At 33.7% G+C, this 19,235-nt stretch overlaps 1 protein-coding gene across 1 annotated transcript; it reads right to left on the bottom strand.

Annotated features, from left to right (window-relative positions):
• Nucleotides 1–17,174: 17,174 nt before the first annotated feature.
• Nucleotides 17,175–18,213, bottom strand: LOC149391311 (ethylene-responsive transcription factor ERF017-like). Its single transcript, XM_089621258.1, has one exon. The coding sequence runs from the start codon at nt 18,114–18,116 to the stop codon at nt 17,547–17,549; it is 570 nt and encodes a 189-aa protein (XP_089477384.1). The 5' UTR covers nt 18,117–18,213; the 3' UTR covers nt 17,175–17,546.
• Nucleotides 18,214–19,235: the final 1,022 nt, after the last annotated feature.

Below are 19,235 nucleotides of genomic sequence, written 5' to 3'. Positions count from 1 at the left end.
TCTTTTTCCCTGATACAGTGCTCAGAAATCAGCAACAAGATCTACGTTTATGAAACTGAAACTCTACAGGTATACAAATGGAATTCCATATATTATGTTGTAAACTTTTTTTCACTCTTATATTAATGTTCAGTGGAGAAGAAGAAGAAGAAAAAGACCCGAAAAAGATGAAGCGCTAATACCTTACCGTATATGTATTCTACTTTTTTTTTTTAAAAAATAAGAAACATATACATAGATATGTCTACAACAGCTTGACAAATTTTGGCGCAAAACCAACCCGTTCATACACTCCACTCAGGTATTTTATATCATTTTAAATATTCATATGTATATCTTTCTTTCTTTATAAAATCAACTTCATATAACATAAACTACTTACAGCTTGATGTTCTTCATTTGTCAACGTTAAAATTTCATGATTTGGTTTTATTATTTCTAAAATTTAATTGCGTTATTTAAAGAAGAAGTCTATTAGGTTAGTAACATTAACACACAACATACAATTCATATACTCATCATAGACTGGGATTAATTTTTACCACTCAGATTTTTTACTTCACTACTTCACTGTAATTCATTTATAAGTTTACATGATTTATCTTTATGATTTTATTTATTTATGTTGTTTATCGAATCATTATCTCATGTTATTTTAATAACATATTTTTTAAAATTTGATTCTATTTATGTCATCTTATGTATTTGCAGAACTACAAAAACCTCATGACACCAATATGAGGTATCAAATTGGAAATCAACTTCACAACTGTGTTACAGAGTTGTTTTTGGATAAATAGTCATATATGCTATATGTATACACATGTATGAATTTATGTAAATATGAAAGCATAACTAAAAGCGTATGTTACCTACTTTTTGTTATATGTGAACTCTCACTAAATAATTACTTTAACTACTACTGACCATAGATTTTGATGTCATCCATGAGAGCTTTGTCTTTCATGGCAGTCCAACCTCCTTTGTTCATGCTCTTCTTTGAACATCATAAATACTCTCTCTCTCTCTCTCTCTCTCTCTCTCTCTCTCTCTCTCTCTCTCTCTCTCTCGGTACAGACAAGTTTCTAGGATCTCTATGCTTCATAGACACGATTACTAAAAGTTTTATAATTCTTTATGTTCATTAATTCTATAGGAATATTTTCACCCATACAAAATATAACTTTGAATATAATTTAAATTTCTAGCGGTTAAATATTTTGTACTACTTATCATTTGTGTTTACTTCTTATATGTTTATGATGGCTTATCACAGTCTTCCACGTAGTGCAATACGTAACATTTTTGGATACTTTTTGTTACCTATAGCATATTTGCTTTTAAATTCGTTATATCTGTATGTATATATGTCAACATCCCGTCTGTATATACATGATCATCTGTTCAGATATTGATCTGTAACACAATAATACTTTATTCCTTCAAATAAAAAAAGTGATGCAAAAAAAATGCACCTACCTTCTACTAAAGCATAAAATGTTCATAGACGATAACCCGCAGCAACGCGCGGGTAACTACCTCGTATTGTGTCCCCCCTAGTCTATGAGAGGATTGTACTCAAATTTCCAATTTTGATTATAATGATAAAACAAATGTGGCTCTTGCATGAATCCCTATAGATTTGCATTTGCTATCTGTTCTGATTGATTTTTAGTTAGGTTGAATTTTGGGCTAAAATTCTAAGAAAATCATCATAAATCACACGCAATAAGCCACATCAAACTAGGAAATTACGTAATAGCCAACAACCTTTCAAATTTTTTAATTGAATAGCCATAAGTAAATATTTGGTTGCTTTTTTTATTACCAATTTTATCCTTAAATTTTTTTTACGTAATAACTATTTTGTTTCCTTAGTTTTAGCATCTTCATTCTGGTTTTCATAGTTTTACATCCTTTTTATATATTTTTTTCGTATTTATTTTTTTAGTTTTATGTTCATATTCCGATTCAAATTCTCTTTAATACATTGTTTGCAGAATCGTCATAACATCGTCTGCATTGTCTTTGGACGAATCAACTACATATGTTATAAATCCTTATATCATTATAAACCTGTCTTCTTGTTATATTTCTAGAATTAAGAACGGATGAAATATTATTTCGTAAATCACTTGGTTTTCAATTATATTTTACATATTAAAAAATTTCATGAATTTTTTGAATTTTATAATACAAAGATATACATAATTGAACCGTCTTTGTGCTATTTTAAGTAGAGATTATTCCTAAACTATGATCTCCTCAATACTTTTGGACCAAAATCCAATATGTCAAAATTAATCCAAAAGTATGAATTCCTTATATTTGTTGGTACAAACCTACCCTCAATGAAATATATTTTTATTTTTATTTTATATATCGTCTGCCTAGTTTATTTACATAGTCGTCAATAATATATCTGATTTATTGACATTGTCGACATTACGATTTTTTTTGTTGGGAAATTTGGAAAATCTGGAAGTGGATTCAAAATTCCAAACAAACCAAACGAAAATCAACAACTACACATCCAAAATCAATCTCGTTTCGAGCCTCTCCATTTACCGACGAAGATTTAGGTTTATTGATCATGGCTTTAACTTTAGAGTTTGGGCTTGGTGTTTTTTTTGTCATTTTTGGTGGAGAATAACAGAAAATAAGAAGAAGAAGAAGAAGAAGATGGTGTTTTTTTTGTCATTTTTGGTGGAGAATAACAGAAAATAAGAAGAAGAAGAAGAAGAAGAAGAAGAAGAAGAAGAAGAAGAAGAAGAAGAAGAAGAATCGGCGCAGAAGAATCGGCGTGGAGGTGAAGAGAAAGAGAGAGAGCGATTTATGTCCATATCAACGTGCTTCACTATTTCACTCCTCCAAAATCTCGTATATACCTAATATTTTGGGAAATCTGAGAAAAAAAATTGGTTTGAAAAATCTGGAAATTCGTTTGAAGATTTATTGACATTGTTATCGATAAATATTTTGGATGTCAATAAATCTTCAACCGACCAAATGATTTGGTTTTTTTTTTTTAACCAAACGCGTGTATCTTCTATTCTAAAATTATTAGTTTTTTTTTTTGTATTATAAAAATCAAGTTAAAAAATGAGAAACATAAATCAAGGCAACCAATCCCTGATGATTTTTTGGTTTTATTTTTCGGTTTTGGTTTTATGGTTCAGTCAATATTTTTTTCATGCATACGATAAATATGGGGAAATGGTGATGTTTCGTCAAAATACTACTTATATACTCAAAGTTTTTTTTCTTTGGCAAATATACCATATGTTACGTTATAGTAGGTCGTTATCACTCGAACCATTAAGTTCAAACATAAATTTAAACGGCAAAGTGTTTACGTGTAACTAAATTTGAAAGTTTGAGTATTTTCGCTCAAGAAAAAAAAAGAGAGTATATAAGTAGTGTTTTTTCTAAACATTGAGTATTTTTGCCATCATTTTCCCGATAAATATCATGGAAGACACTAATAAATTAATATGTAATATTGTCTATTTAATTTTTTTTATAGGGACGATTTACTTTTAACAGCTCAAACTCTCTTTTTAACCTAAGAAATATTAAACTAATGCTAAAATAACGTGTATTTCTTTTGTTTAAAATATTGCATCTTTATGAGTAATAAATAATGAAATGTTTTAAGCAGATCATATTTCTTATCACAAAAGAAATAACAAGCGTCATTATGGAATAACATTTCATTAGATATAAAAACAAACAAAATAGAGATGGTGGCATCACCAAATAATTTAGATGGTCAGTTTTACAAGACAGTTCTTAAAGCTAGTCAACTACTACAAAATATACTTTCAAAGATGAAAGGAATCGTACGCGGCTTGTCACGTCTATTTAGACGCAAAAATTGGGAAAACAGACACGACAAATCAATTCTTACACTTTGTTTGACAGGGTGGATTAGATGAGTGGAGGGAGAGGGTTGGAGGGAGAGGAGTCGAAGGAAGGTTGAATTCCATTGTTTGGTTGAAAGAAATTAGGGGGAAAATGATTAATGGGTCCCACAAAAATTAATCATTAGGGATATGAAGAGATGAGATAGCCAAAAAATTGAAGGGAATATTAAGAGAGCTAAAAAGACAAATTTACCCTCACTTTTTTCACTTTTTTTTATATTATAAATTTGTATCTTCTTCAATCCATCTTCCACACTCTCTTTCTTTCTCTACGCACACCCTGTATTTCCTCAACAAAATATCAAGACAAAAAGGTACTTTATCAAACCTTCTTTTTACTTTTTAACTTTTATTTTAACTTTAACTTCTTATTAAAATATCATCAATCCTATTATTTTAATATTTTTTTTATTATTGCATATTTAATATATGAATATGGTTAGTAGATGGATGGACTGGAAAACGAAAATGATATGGATGAAGATGGAAATTTGGATTTGAGTGGAGATGAGAGTATCACTACAACAAATACCACATTTACCGACGATTTTTTTCGTCGCTAAAAACCCCGTAATCGTCGCTAAATCTCTTTAGCGACGATTTTAGCGACGATAATAATCGTCGCTAAATATGCGTGCCTAAATATATTTAGCGACGATTTTATCGTCGCTAAATATTTACCGACGATATTAGCGACGATAATGTCGTCCTTAAATGTCGTGACGAGAAGTTTTTTTCCATTTTGAAACAGGGAATTAGCGACGAAAAAGTCGTCGCTAATTCACGCGCGAAAAATTCCCGCGTGAATTAGCGACGACAAAGTCGTCGCTAATACGTCTGTGTAATAATATTTAGCGACGACAAAGTCGTCGCTAATTATTATTTTTTTTTATTTTTTTTTTATTTTTTTTCGTCGTTAATTATTTATTTTTTATGGTTTTTTGTTTATGAAAATCTAAAATGAAAAATCAAATAAAAACTAAATTATATTATCCAAATCAAGAAATATATAAAAAAATCCGATTACGTACGTTTTCGGTTATCGAGAAATATGTACTATACACAAAATTTCTAATAAAACACTACTCGCGACGTTTGCTTTGTCGTCCCGCCGCTCGTTTTCCTCCTCCTCGACGTGAAACGCTCTTTTGCTGGCGCTGAAGTTCTGCAGGCTGCGGCGTCGGAGTAGACTGACTTGGTCCTCCGGGCGTCGTCTGCTGGCTGGCGTCGGGAGTCCTCTGCTGGCCGCCCGTCGGAGTGTGGACGTCGGGTGTCGGAGTGTGGACGCCGGCCGTCGGAGTCTGCTGGCTGTGGGATGATGGAGCCTGCTGCGAACTCTGCTGAAATTGGGACATGAACGAGCTAAGGTTGAGGCCGGGCACCTGACTCTGTATTGTCTCGGCGAACGCGGCGATGGTCGATGTCAACACCTCCTGCGAGACATATCCTGATTGCGACGTCCCAGCCTCCGAACCGTAGACTTCGGCGACTTCTGCCGCCATCCGTGCTCCCTGTGGCACCAAACGTCCGACGCCGGTCAAGTGATCAGTCCGCGAACCCATAATATCGCGGATCGCCTGCTGCTCTAGAACGGAATTATCAACGTCCGCTCCTTGGTGCTCAGCCTCCGCTCGCAACGTGTTGAACCTAGCGACCAGTCGATCCTGATATAATTAACTAGTTAGTATATATTAATCGAAAAATAAGAAAAATAAATGTAAACTTACATAACGTGCGGAGGCTTCAGGAGTCAGCCATTCGGACTTGTCGGACTGATGTTGGCGCTTGTAGTTCGCAAACAAGCTCTCGAATGCGCCTGTCTCGACGCTCTTCTGCATGTAAACAAAACTTCAAGTGTTAGATAATTTTAACGATTTGATGTATCATATAAACATAAAACTTACGTTCTTCATGCGGTGGGTTGAGAACCCAATCGTCCCCTGTCGAGTCTTCGTCTTCTTCTTCGCGCGATTCGCCTTATTCTTCGCTTGAATGGCCTGTAATATAAGTAACCGTACACGTAAAGAACAAATCGTTTAATAAAAGGGTAAACACATATTTAATATAAATGATTTGATTACCTTAAATTCATCGCTCGTATATCGTTGTATCAGCGTCTCCCATTCGGTATCGAGCTTAACGGTCCTCGGTTTCAGCGACCGCGCCACCTGTACGCTGCTCTTGCAGTCGATGTCGAACCATGACCGCAAGGTATGCCTCCAATCGCGAAGACGAGTCTTCGCGTCTCGAATGATTGCCGCATCGACAATCGCCTTCTTCTTTCCGGTTGCATCACCATCGACTCGAATGTCGTACTTGTCTCGAATCGCTGCTCGGATCTCGGCCTCCTTCGCCGGCCCCACGTTCGCATTCGTCCACCTTGGGACCGTAGGCGAGATCTTGTCTCGGACGACCAACCCGAGCGTGTTCGCGAACGTCGCGAGATCCTGATCCATCTCGCGCTCTGGCTGCAAGAACGACTGAAACTCCTCGTTATAAACGATGACTTCCTTCACCCCGGGGCGCCGTGCACGCTCAGATCGAATCCCGACCGTCGGCCCACGCACGGCCGGTTCAATATGCTCGTCTTCTTCTTCGACGCCATCACGTACGGGCGCCGACTGGCAATAATTCGGGAGACGGGCTAAGAAGTCATCCCCGTCTCCGCTGCCTCCAGCTCCTGTAGCCGCAGCCATCTGGAATTGAAAACAAAATACGATCCTACCGAAATTTCGGCAGAACCTCCCTTATAAACTTAACAACCCGGCATCAGCCTTTAACTTTAAAACCTGCATAGAAACATCCTAAAACTAACAATAAATCAAACCTCAGTGGTTCGATCATTTTTAAATCTATAAACAACTAATTAATTTCACATTTTTAGTCATTTCTAACAAAAATTAAATCCAATTTCAATTTCAATCCATAACCAATTAATTAATTTCACATAAACTACCTAATTTTCGTTAAACTAATTCATTAATTTAAGTTTGTTACCTTTAGAGAATCGGTTAGTAATTACCTTTAAACTAATTCGTTAAACTACCTTTAATTCATTAATTCATACATAAACTACACAAACTTAAACAATTTTAAATTTTCTAATCGTAATTAACAAAATTACATTTCCTAATTTATTAATCTCTAATCTACTATACTTATATACATAATTAATCTCTAATCCTAATTTACAATTTTAAATTATCAAACATCCTAAATTATATCGTAATTAAATCCTAAATACTAAATTATATACTAAATTATAGATTAAATACTTATATCCTAAATAATTATATATAATTATAACTAATTATATATATAACTAATTATGTAAATACTTATATCCTATATAATTATAACTAATTATATAAATACTTATATCTATTTACTAAATTATGTAATTATATAAAATATAACTTATATATATATATATATAAATATTTATAACACCCAAATAAGCATAATATCACAATTTTTAAAACCTAATCTGCTAATTAACAATTTATAACTAATTAATTCATTACCATTTATAACTAATATATAAATAAAGTTATATATATATATATATATATATAACTAATTCATACAATTTCATTTTTTATAACTAATTTAATTTAAATAATTTAAATTACCTAATATAAATAACTATATACTAATTAATAACTAACTATATAATATAAATAACTATATATAACCATTTTTATATATAAAGTTATAAAAAAAAAAAAAAAAAAACTTACCGTACGTGGACGCGCGACGACGGTGGACGAGGACGGTGGACGAGGACGAGGACGACGAGGACGAGGACGGCGTTGGTGGTGGAGCGGCGACGGCGTCGGCGGCGGAGCGGCGGCGGAGCTGCAGACAGGAGAGAGATAGTGAGGAGAGAGAGAGATGTGAGGAGAGAGAGAGAAGTGAGGAGAGAGAGAGACTTACCGGGGAGGCACACGGCGTCGACTGCGTCGGGGCGGCACACGGCGGAGGAAGCGCACGGCGGAGGAGGAGAAACCAGAGAGAGATTTTAGAGATTTTAGGGTTTGGGAGCGAATGAGGGGTCTGGGTCGCGACCTGGTATTTAAAGACATTTAGCGATGATTTAATCGTCGCTAAATGTCTTTAAATTTCGTAGCTAAATCAACTTAAATTTTCAGTTCATAAACAGGCATTTAGCGACGATTTCCTCGTCGCTAATAGATTTTTTTACACATTTAGCGACGATAAAATCGTCGCTAAATCGTTTCATTTAAATTATTTTGGGGGGATTTTTCCCTCTTTGAATTTCGTTAAATTTCGAAATTAATTCCAAACTATTAGCGACGATTTAATCGTCGTTAATTGTTTCCCGCGAACTTAGCGACGAATATACACATTTAGCGACGATAAAATCGTCGCTAATTATCTTTGCCGCCAAACTTTAGAAGTTTTGGCACCAAATAATTAGCGACGGAATTATCGTCGCTAAAAGGTTGATTAGCGACGAAAAATTAGCGACGATTTAGTCGTCGCTAATACTTCCGTCGCTAAATGTCATATTTCTAGTAGTGTATGAACAACAATGAAATAAATCAAAGTTCTCAAAGTTTTAGAATGTTTTTAAATGATTGGGAGAGACAGAGACGTATGGCATCCATACAATTTGTTTGCTATTTGGTCCAATATATTTATATTATGGGTGTACTTCATCATTCTAACTATATATGTTGATGACGAGTTCAAAAATAGTAGTGAAGAAAGTCAAATAGTTCGAGATCAACTTATGCGCCAACTCATAAAAAGTGAGAAATGCAAGGATATAATACGTATGAGCCCATTGGCATTTTCTAAATTGTGTGCATTACTACGAGATACCGGTTGACTCAAAGACAACAAAAATTCAATAGTTGAAGAACGGGTTGCAAAGTTCCTACATGTGTTAGCTCATAATGTTAGAAATCGTACTATGTCTTTCTTTTTTCGTCGGTCGGGTGAGACAATAAGTAGGCATTTTCATGAAGTGTTGTGGGCAATCATTTCTATGGAAGACCAATTCTTAAGACAACCAAACGGAGTTGATGTCCCTGAAGAAATTTTCAACAACCATAGATTTTATCCATATTTTAAGGTAACAATTTAATTTTTTTTATACTAAATCGTTATTTAAATTTTAGGACTGTGTTAACGCATATTCGGGTAAAAGTTTCTAAAAGTGAAGCACCACGATACCGTGGAAGGAAAGATTATACCACTCAAAATGTAATGGCCGCATGTGGATTTGATATGAGATTTACGTATGATTTGTCGAGATAAGGGACCGCGTCAGACTCGAGAATTATTAAAAATGCTTTGGTTAGAGATGATAAGCTTCTAATTCCAAGAGGTACAATTTATAAGTCGTATCAAAATTGTTCTCTTTATTTAAAAAAATTAAAGCTATGACCAGACTAAATTTTAACTTTGTTGACAAAAAAATATTACTTGGTTGATGCGGGTTACATGTTACGAAGTGGACTAATCACACCTTATCGAGGAGTACGATATCATTTAAAAGAATATTCTGCTCGTGCCCCAGAAAATCTAGAAGAATTATTTAATCTCCGACATTCGTCACTTCGCAATATTATAGAAAGATCATTCAGAGTTCTAAAAAAAAAATTTCCTATCATTTCGGGTGCAACAGAGCCTCATTTTGAAGTGGAAACAGTTACAAAAATTGTGTTGCCGTGTTGCATATTGCACAACTATTTAATGGGCGTAGATCCCAATCAAGAATTGATTGATGAAGAGCTCCGTAATCAAAATTCTACGATTGGAGAGTTTTATAGTAGACAAAACAATAATGAAGAGACTAGAAAAGGAACATCTATAAGAGCTGAGATAGCACAAAGGATGTGGCAAGAATATGTTATAGAATGAACTTCTTATATGTAGAATGTGGCAAAACTATTTATGTTAATTAGAAAAATATTGTGTTAGTGCCATTGTTTGGTACTTTTTGTTGGTCTTAGTTTCTTAATTTTATAGTGCATATCATGTTATCTAATAATATTTTGGTTCTTATATATTTTATCATGTTATATTTTGTCATGTTTTTAAATATTGCTTGATTATACAGATTGGTAGAATGGCTAAAAAAGCAAAGGGAAATAACGATGGCAAGCAACAAAGAAAAGATACAGTGAAGTGGATTGAGAATATGGATATCATCCTAATTGATGTACTCTTGGAGCAGCAAGCTAATGGAAATAGAGTGGACGGCACATTTACTTCTACTGCTTATAGCAATATTCTCAAGATTTGTCGAGAGGAACTCAAATATCCATTTGACAAAGATCATCTGAAAAATAGAATCAAAACTTTGAAGATCAATCTTTTCAAAGGTCTAGGTGGGTTTGCTTGGAATCCAATAACAAAAATGTTTGAAGCGGAACCTGAAGTATGGAATACTCTTATTGAGGTTAGTCTTTGTGCCTTTTAAATTTGTAGTCATCACTTTTTTTTTGAAAAAAAATTAAGTACATTGCTAAATCTCTCAATTTTTTATTTCCTTAATTGTAGGCTAAACCTCACGCAAAAAAGTGGAGAGTGACTGAAATTCAAAACTATAGTAAGCTATCAGAGTTGTTTTCAAGGGACAGAGCTACCGGTGATGGTGCTATGAGTGCAAAGGAAAAAGTCCAAGGATGGGAAAAAAATGGTAGTTCTAATCAATTTCCAGATATTGAGCGCCTGGAAGAGGTAACATTAGATTCTCCTAGCATTTTACCTTTGCAAAATAATCCTCAAGGCGAAAACTCTTCCAAAGGCATAAAAAGAAAAGCCTCAGTACATGATCCACTTGAGAAACATGTTGAAACAATCCAATCTGGTATTAATAATGTGGCTGAAGCAATTAGAGAAGGAAATGTTATTGCCGAGAAAGGAATAGTTGCTTTTGAAAAGGCTCGACGAAGAATTCACGAAGAGCAAGATATTTATGCAGAGTTACTGAACATAGGTGTTCCTGACCATCTACAACTTGACGCCTTTCTATTTCTTATTAAATATCTAGCAAAAACAAGAGCCTTGTTTGCCGTCCCTAGTGCACTAAGGTGTGCATTGCTTTCCAAAATGATGCTCAAAGCTGACGATTCTTGATTGTGCTTGATGACAATTGGATATACTTGATGACTTTTGTATGTTCTTTTTGGTCTCTATAAGAAGATATCATAGCTATGAAACATCAAACTTAGAAAAAGCTGAAGATAAGATCTTTTGATTCTAGAACATATGTCTAGAGATATGGTTTTGTATTGTTGATGTCTATATTTTGTAACTTTTGTTAAAACATGCAGTAAGACCTTGAAATATTTTGTAATGCTGACATCCATATCAATATCAATATTATTATACTAACTATTGGCTTCCATTGGTGATAGTATTTTTTTTTTTTTTATATTAATGTTCAATTTATTTCTATAACTTTTTTTTTTGTTAACTTTAGTTATTTAAGTTAAGGATATATAGATTTAAATTTATTATTTATATATATATGATAGCAACATTATTTCACAATTCAATAGCCAAGAATATGTTGGATAAAATAGTAATTGTACAAATTAAAATTCATCAATCCTTCATAAAATCCTTCTAATACCAAACAAAGGAGGGGAAATCTTCCCTCTCTTCTCTCTTTCCTACCAAACAACATGAAAGATAGCACTTATCCTCTCCCTCGCTCCACCATCATCTCCATCCTTTTTCTTCTATCCACCCCTCCTACTCTCCATCCTTCTAACCAAACAAAGTGTTAAAGATGGTCACACTAATACACTATGTACGCTACTTTCAGACACAAAAAGAAATAGACGTGATAAGTCGCGCTTGTTTAAACGAATTGTGGAAATAGACATGACGTGTCGCATGATCTGCTTCAAAATTTCTCCAAGTTCATTCGTGGTGAGATTTACCACTTTTTAATTTTAGCCGAATATAAACGCGAATTGAAATTATTGATTATTGATCTTATTAATGACCTCATTCCACTCTTATTCCAATTAAAGCTTGTGAAGGTGTCATGCTTCTCTCTCTCTCTCTCTCTCTCTCTCTCTCTCTCTCTCTCTAAGATCACTGGCATTGTTGGTACACGATTTGACATGCTTTTTCTCTACGGCTTCATCGTTATCTCAGGGGTGAAGAAAATGATGAGGCTGTAGGCGAAGAGCTTCATGAAAGATCGAGGGAGACAACATATGGTACCTCAAACTCATGGAATTCCTCAATGTCGAGACACAACGAAGTCGCTGTATTCTATAATGAGGTCGCTAGTTACCAAAATTAGTTACGTAAGACCAAGTTGCAATGGAAGATGACTTGATTGACCTTCGTGAAAGACCGGGGAAAATCGTGTGATACGGCTCGAGGCCGGGAACAACGCAGCAAAATACAGGGAGATGCCAAAATTAACAAGGTGGAGGGCCAATGAAGGACAGGTCTCAAAAACTCGCAATAACACAAAGAGATTTGTCATGTTAAACTTATATACTAATAGTATTTCCCAGAATCAACATGTTATTAGATTATTAAGGATTAAAAGAATACTTGGATCCATCTTTGTCGATCACCACTTGATGCGGAAAAACTTTGATATCGGTGGTCGGACGAACACGAGTCGGGTGGTACGTGGTCTTCCTTTGCAAAATCACTTTATTCCTCCGACAAGAAAACTGAAGGTCTAACTCTCTATGAAAAGAGAACAAATTATTTTGATTTGCATTGGGGACCATAACCAAGTATGAGCCTCTATATTTTTACTAAGGAAACCCATAACTCACTTAATTAATAATTTTTAGTATCTACTCATTCATTCCATATCAATTACAAATATTTATCAGTATTCATTTCCAAATAAAATCACAAATTAATAGCGCTATCATAATTATAAAAATATAACAGCTCATTAAAAGAAAATAATTTCCTAACATTTGGTGATTCTTGAAACATTTCATTTGTGGCTGCAGTCGATGTGTTTTTCTATTCTTCTGATTACAACGTCCATGGTGATGAAGACATGACAAGTGGCTAGATCCAACGCTGATGTTGTTACAAGTAATCTTCGCTCTGAACATTATATGTAGGATGTGAAACTAAGGAGATTTTTTTATTTCTCAAGTACCCAAGACATAAATTGATTGAATATGGTGTTGATTTGCTTCATCTCTTGCTGGAATGAATATTATGAATATCCAACCCAATCTCTTCGAGTGGGGATAAAATACAAAGAAAATTGGAGAAAATATAATAAGAGAGACTGATTTGTTCATTCAATGTTTATTATCAAAACTACTTGGACCTAGGTATTTCAAGTATCTTTTTTTTTTTAATTTGCATTAAGCTTTTATATATATATATATATATATATATATATATATATATATATATATATTATTTACTTTGAGATAGTCGGTAATTTTTACTTACTACCTTGAGGACAATGTGATTTCGAAGGATTGGAGAATGATACACCCTGAGGTAAGGGTCTAGACTATTTTAGAGGGCAACTTAGTTATGCAAATCCTATATAAAGTCATACATAATTGATAAGTTAGTTATGCAAATGCTATATAAAGATCTACATAATTGTAATAATAATGTATCAATGAATAAATCAGTCGCTATTGTATTTTTTAAGGCCATTAGGTATATAGTCAATTTCACTATTTGACATTGCTAAATAGCCAACGTTTTATAAATCTTAGGTAAATAATCACTTCTATATATTTACAGACGTAAAACGACTTATGTACCCAGAATTAAATTTCCGCCTTACACTATTTTTCTTAATTGAAAAACATTCCCAATATTAATAACTCGAGCTAGTTAATATTCACGCAAATCAAGGGAAGATATCTTACTAAGTCAAATATTACACGCAATCCAATCCATTTCATTTCTCATTTCAGAAAGAAAAGAAAGGCGAAAAAAGGAAGAGCTAACCAACTGAAAAAATTATTTCGGGAAAACGAAATTTTTTGGTCGACAAGATTTGTTTCCAACGCAAGTAATTTTCTCACTCATATTGTAAATCTTTACAGTTTTAGATATTAGGGTTCTTTCATTTTTTTTATGGTGGTTGTGTAAATCGGACCCATTTTTCAAGTTTTACCATTTTGTGAAGCCACCATTTTTTACGTCAGATATACATTATATTTAGCTGAGATTTACGGTGTTATTTACAACTATTTACTTGATTCTAGCAAAGGTTCGGGAAATGAGTTGTTTACAGTTATTTACACAATCTTCATTTTCTTGTGTGCACAGAATGTTAATATGGCGATGAAAGTACACCAGAAGAAAATGCCGATCAAAATTACAGAACACTTAAGTAGATATAGAGACATATTAATCAATAGATATATATAAAGGAGAGGAGAACAATGTTTCGTGATATTTTTTTTTTAAGAAAACATAAAAGATTGTACCCTACTACAAGTAGTATTCATTCGTACCGAGTTTTTTTTATAAAAAAAATAAAAATGTTTTCAAAAAATTTTAAATACATTTTTCCAAACCTAAATATTTATGGACATATCTTTGTATATTTATTCTTTCAGACTAAAATATATTAACTATTCCGCAACAAAGCGCAGGCATATATTGCTTGTTAATCAATAAATTATGTGCCCCTTCGTTTTGTAGTTTTGTAAACTCGTGATGATGTATTTAATGTGACGTTGTATTTACACAGTTTTTACTGCAAATTTGTATATGGTTAACTATAATTTATGGTTATTTACTTCAAAATAATATAAATTTTGTGTTATGCACAAAATATTTACTAAAAATTGTATATATTAACACTCATTTACAGTTATTTATTTTATAATTACAAAACTTTTGGGAAAATATAACAATTTTATGTAATTCAAATTGTGACTTACAAAAAATATTTGAATAACTTACATGTCTAGTAACGTAATCTACCAATATTTGATAAACTATTCTATACCATTAAAGACTAAATACACGTAATCTCATAACTAAATACTAATTAATAGAGAATTATTCTTTAGATTGACCGAATAATTCAAATTTAAAACTAAATTGCCTAAAATAAAAAAAAAAATTGATTTGAATAACTTACATGGTCTAGTACACGTAATATACCAATATTTGATCAACTATGATATACCATTAAAGACTAAATACACGTAATCTCATAACTAAATACTAATTGATAGGGAATTATTCTAGATTGACTGAATAATTCAAATTTAAAATTAAATTACCTAAAATAAAAAATTGAATGGCTTAACTGCTTAATACACGTAATATATCAATATTCAATCAAATATTATGTATCATTAAAACTAAGTGGCTTGAATCTCATAACTAAATGCGATAAATAGGGAAATATTCTTTAGATTGACTGAGAATTCCAAAATTAAAACTAATTTGCCTATATTATTATTCTCATTTACTATCGAAAAAATTTAAATTCAAAATCAATAAAATTTCCGAAAAATAAAATTCAAGTTAAAAAAAACTGCTGATTATAATTTTTATTATTGTTACAACTATTTACACTATTATTTACCGCTACTTACAACTGATTACACTATTATTTACAACTATTTACACAAAGGCAAATCTGAAAGACATAAATGTAACAGTATTTACACTACAACTATTCATAACTGAATACAACTATTAATGAAAAATCTAGGCTCCCAAATGAAAGAATGATTAGATTGACGCAGCTTCGTTGGAACCATAGATCAAATCTATATCTGCAAAACTCTTCGGAACGTGGTGTTTCCCCAGATCAATCGATGCATCAGCGAAATAATTGTCTCATGGCTATAAAAATTTCACAACGACAAAATAAACTCCATTAGATCTTCAATCTACACAATCAAGATTCAACAATATTTCAAAACAACAAATATATTAGTAGAAATAATCAATACCATGAAGCAATTCCACGGCCACTTAGTCTCATCCTCACGCGTGATCTTCGGCCTCGAAATTCCCCAGGAACTCGACGGAGACAATTTTCTCTTCACCTCCTCCAATGGCTTCTGCGGAGGCGGTGTCTGAATTCTCGGAGCGACGCTCGACATCGCTCTCGCCATCACCATGGCCATAAAATTTGCCGCGGAAGCGCGGCGGTTGATCAGAGACCTCGCTTTGATACGAATCATAGCTTTCGTTTCTTTCTATTTTTGTTTCAGATTTTCGAGCGTTTCTTTTTCAACTCTCCAGCTTTCTTGGAGGATCAAACTGCTCTATTCTTCGAAGGTTTATGCGTGAGAAAGAAAAAGCCGCGCTAAAATAAATTTTGATTGAAAAAAGGGATTTAATTGAAAAATTAAATAATCGATATATTGTTTGAATTTTGAAAGTAAACGAAAAAATTCCAAATTTTAAACGAAAAAAATTTCAAATTTTAAACGAAAATTCTGAAATTCAAAATAAGTACAAACCTGAAAAGCATAAAATTTCTTGATATGATGACGTCATCTTTGTGACTATTTACCTAAACTTTTCGAAACGTTGACTATATAGTAATAACAAACGTTATATAAGAAATTAACTCAAGTTTTTAGTGTTTTTTTTAATGTTTTTCTTTGGGGTTTTATTCTCATTCTAGGAGGAATATCCGATAAAACAGGTCGCGACAAATCAGCATTTCACTAATTCAATAACCACAAGGGTGGTCCACTAGGCTTGCCTGACCAACTTTAGAAGTATATTCTTTTTGCATTAGCCTAAACTAGCACTTATATTAATTAATAATTAATTAAATCTGTTGCACATGTTTTTAAGAGTATATAAAATAAAAAAGTCATTGTAAAAGTGTCATAATTAAATTTTCTTTAAATCATTAATGCAGAATAAATGTTTTTTCTTCTTGTTACAAGTCAGCAAAAATGTGTGATTACTTATTTTGAATTCTTTTTTTTTTTTTTGAATAGTCTTATACTTATTTTGAATTCTACGTGCTCATTAAATTCAACCCAGTGATAAGCATTGCTCTTTTCAAGCCTTTTTTCTGACTGTAGAGCCTGAGGAGCTTCCGGGTTGGAGATGTAGTTGTTGGAGTGATAATATAAATCAGCCGCCAAGAAGATATTTAACATGTGCTTTAAATACGTGGGCTTTCTTTTTTTGTCCTTTTTTGGAAATCCTAGAGAATATTCACTTAAAAAGGAAGAAATAAAAAGAAAAGAACCCATATAAAGGTCCAAGTGAAGCCCACCAACATGTAATAAACAAAACTAATAAGAAAAATGTGCAACATGCGTAATTATACTATTAACTCATCATAGATAAAAGATTGCACTATTACAAAAAAAAATTAAAACCAACTGTGACACTGCTTTACAATTGTAATAGATGTAACAAGTACGAAGTTCCAAAGAACAAAAATAAACAAATAAATAAATGAACAAATAAAAATAAATAAATAAAAACTTCAGACACCAAACTTTGGTTTGGTTAATAATCACCGAGGACGGTCCGTAATAAAATTGGTCCATCCCGTGCAGAATTTTTTAAAAAATCTTCCGCGCGTGAGAGAGAGAGAGACCCAAGCGACTCAACAAAAAAAAAAAAATTACTTCCTGAGCCGCGAAACAGGGCTGGTTAATTACGGAAATGCCCTCAAAAGTTCCATAAAAAAGACTCTTGAGGCAAAGCCGCGTCGAAGTAAATATCTTCCTGAGCGGCGTAATCATCCCCGGCGGAGAACGGCGGCGCAAAAAATTCGCCGGCGAAATCGTCGAAGCCAGGGAACAGCCCATAGCCGGAATCAACGTTGTTGAAGATCTCCATAAACGACGCGTCGTTCAAGGGCTCGGAAACCGACGGCGACGGTGGTGGGCGCTGGTCGACCTCGGAGTTGGCGAACTTAGCCGCCGCGGCCTGGATCTCCGCCGGAGTGAGCGATCGGCCTCCGGCGATCTCCGGCGGCGCGTCGGGGAAGTTGAACTTGGCGGATCTGCCGCGCAGGCAGAAGAGAGCCGCGTCGAAGGCACGCGCGGCCTTCTCGGCCGTGTCGTAGGAGCCGAGCCAGATCCTCTCGCGGCTGTTGGGGAGCCGAATCTCCGACACGTATTTCCCCCACTTCCTCTTCCTCACTCCCTTGAAACGACTGTCGTTTCGCTCGTCGCCGCTGCTGCTACAGTTACCCGCGGTGCTCGTCGCTCTCTCCGTCACAGTCTGCTTCACCATAGCAATTGGTTAATTGATTGACTGTTATTCGGTTTAGTACTTGTGTTCGTCTTTTAGTGTTTTCTTTTGTTGGGGGTGTGAGGGAGTGTTGGATTGTATATATACATATGCGAAGAGAGTGGAAGATTGGACTGTTGGTCAACACTGAGATGGGTATGCGCGTATTAGTAGGAAAGACACTTGGATAAAGCCGCAAAGCCCTGACACGTGGAATCATGATCGAAGCACTGATGTGGCTTACGCGGGGCTTGGACTTTTTTTTTCTATTTATTTTCTCTTCTTCTGGCCCACGTGCGTGTTCTTTTCTCTCACCTCATGCTTAATAACTTGATACTATATAGACCTACCCATTTAGCACTCTAACTCTCTGTTTAATCATGTCTTAGTCCTGTATCTCTATGTCTAATGCGGTTTTAGTCCTGGAACATATAAAATTTTCAGTTTGTTCGATGATCTTAGCATTTATATGGGTAGTGTAGCAAAATAACCAAAATGAAACTATACAATTTGTTTTTAGTCTACGTTTCATAACTTTTTGGGAAATAGCTAACATGTTTATATGTGGCAATAATTAAGGCCTAATTTGGTCTTATTTATTAACAAATTCGTAATTTTTTTTCTCCTACTTTTTTCTTACACTTTTTTTTTTACATAAAAACTTCAAAAAAACCATATCTATCTCATATGAACTCGAAATTGAGTGATTCTAAATCCTACGGATTCGTGACGCCGAGATCTTCAAGAATAGATCTATTTTGTTTGATGAAAAATCATGTTTAATACCGTAGATGTAGAAAAATCATGTTACTACCTTAAATATGAAAATAACTGATTTTTTTTTAAATATCAAAAAAATAAATGGAAATGTAAATATGATGCATTAAACATAATTTTTCATCAAACACAATGTGTTATATTTTTGAAGATCTCGACGCCACGAATTTGTAGGATCTGAAATCACTCAATTTCGAGTTCGTATGAAAAAAATACGAATTTTTGAAGTTTTGATGCAAAATAAAATAGGAGAGAAAAAAGTGACAAATTTGTTAATAAATAAGGGCAAATCAGAACTTAATTATTGCCACATAAGCCATTTGGCTATATCCCTAAAAATTGTCA

This window comes from Urtica dioica, chromosome 7 (genome assembly GCF_054948205.1).
Source record: "Urtica dioica subsp. dioica isolate 48M chromosome 7, U.dioica_male_clone48M_v1_H2, whole genome shotgun sequence".
Classification (NCBI taxonomy): Eukaryota; Viridiplantae; Streptophyta; class Magnoliopsida; order Rosales; family Urticaceae; genus Urtica; species Urtica dioica.
This window is presented reverse-complemented; position numbering and strand designations above follow the sequence as displayed.

Bases quoted from the DNA above. Each gene is read 5' to 3' on its own strand.
- LOC149391311 (XM_089621258.1), bottom strand. From the start codon at position 18,116: ATGGTGAAGCAGACTGTGACGGAGAGAGCGACGAGCACCGCGGGTAAC.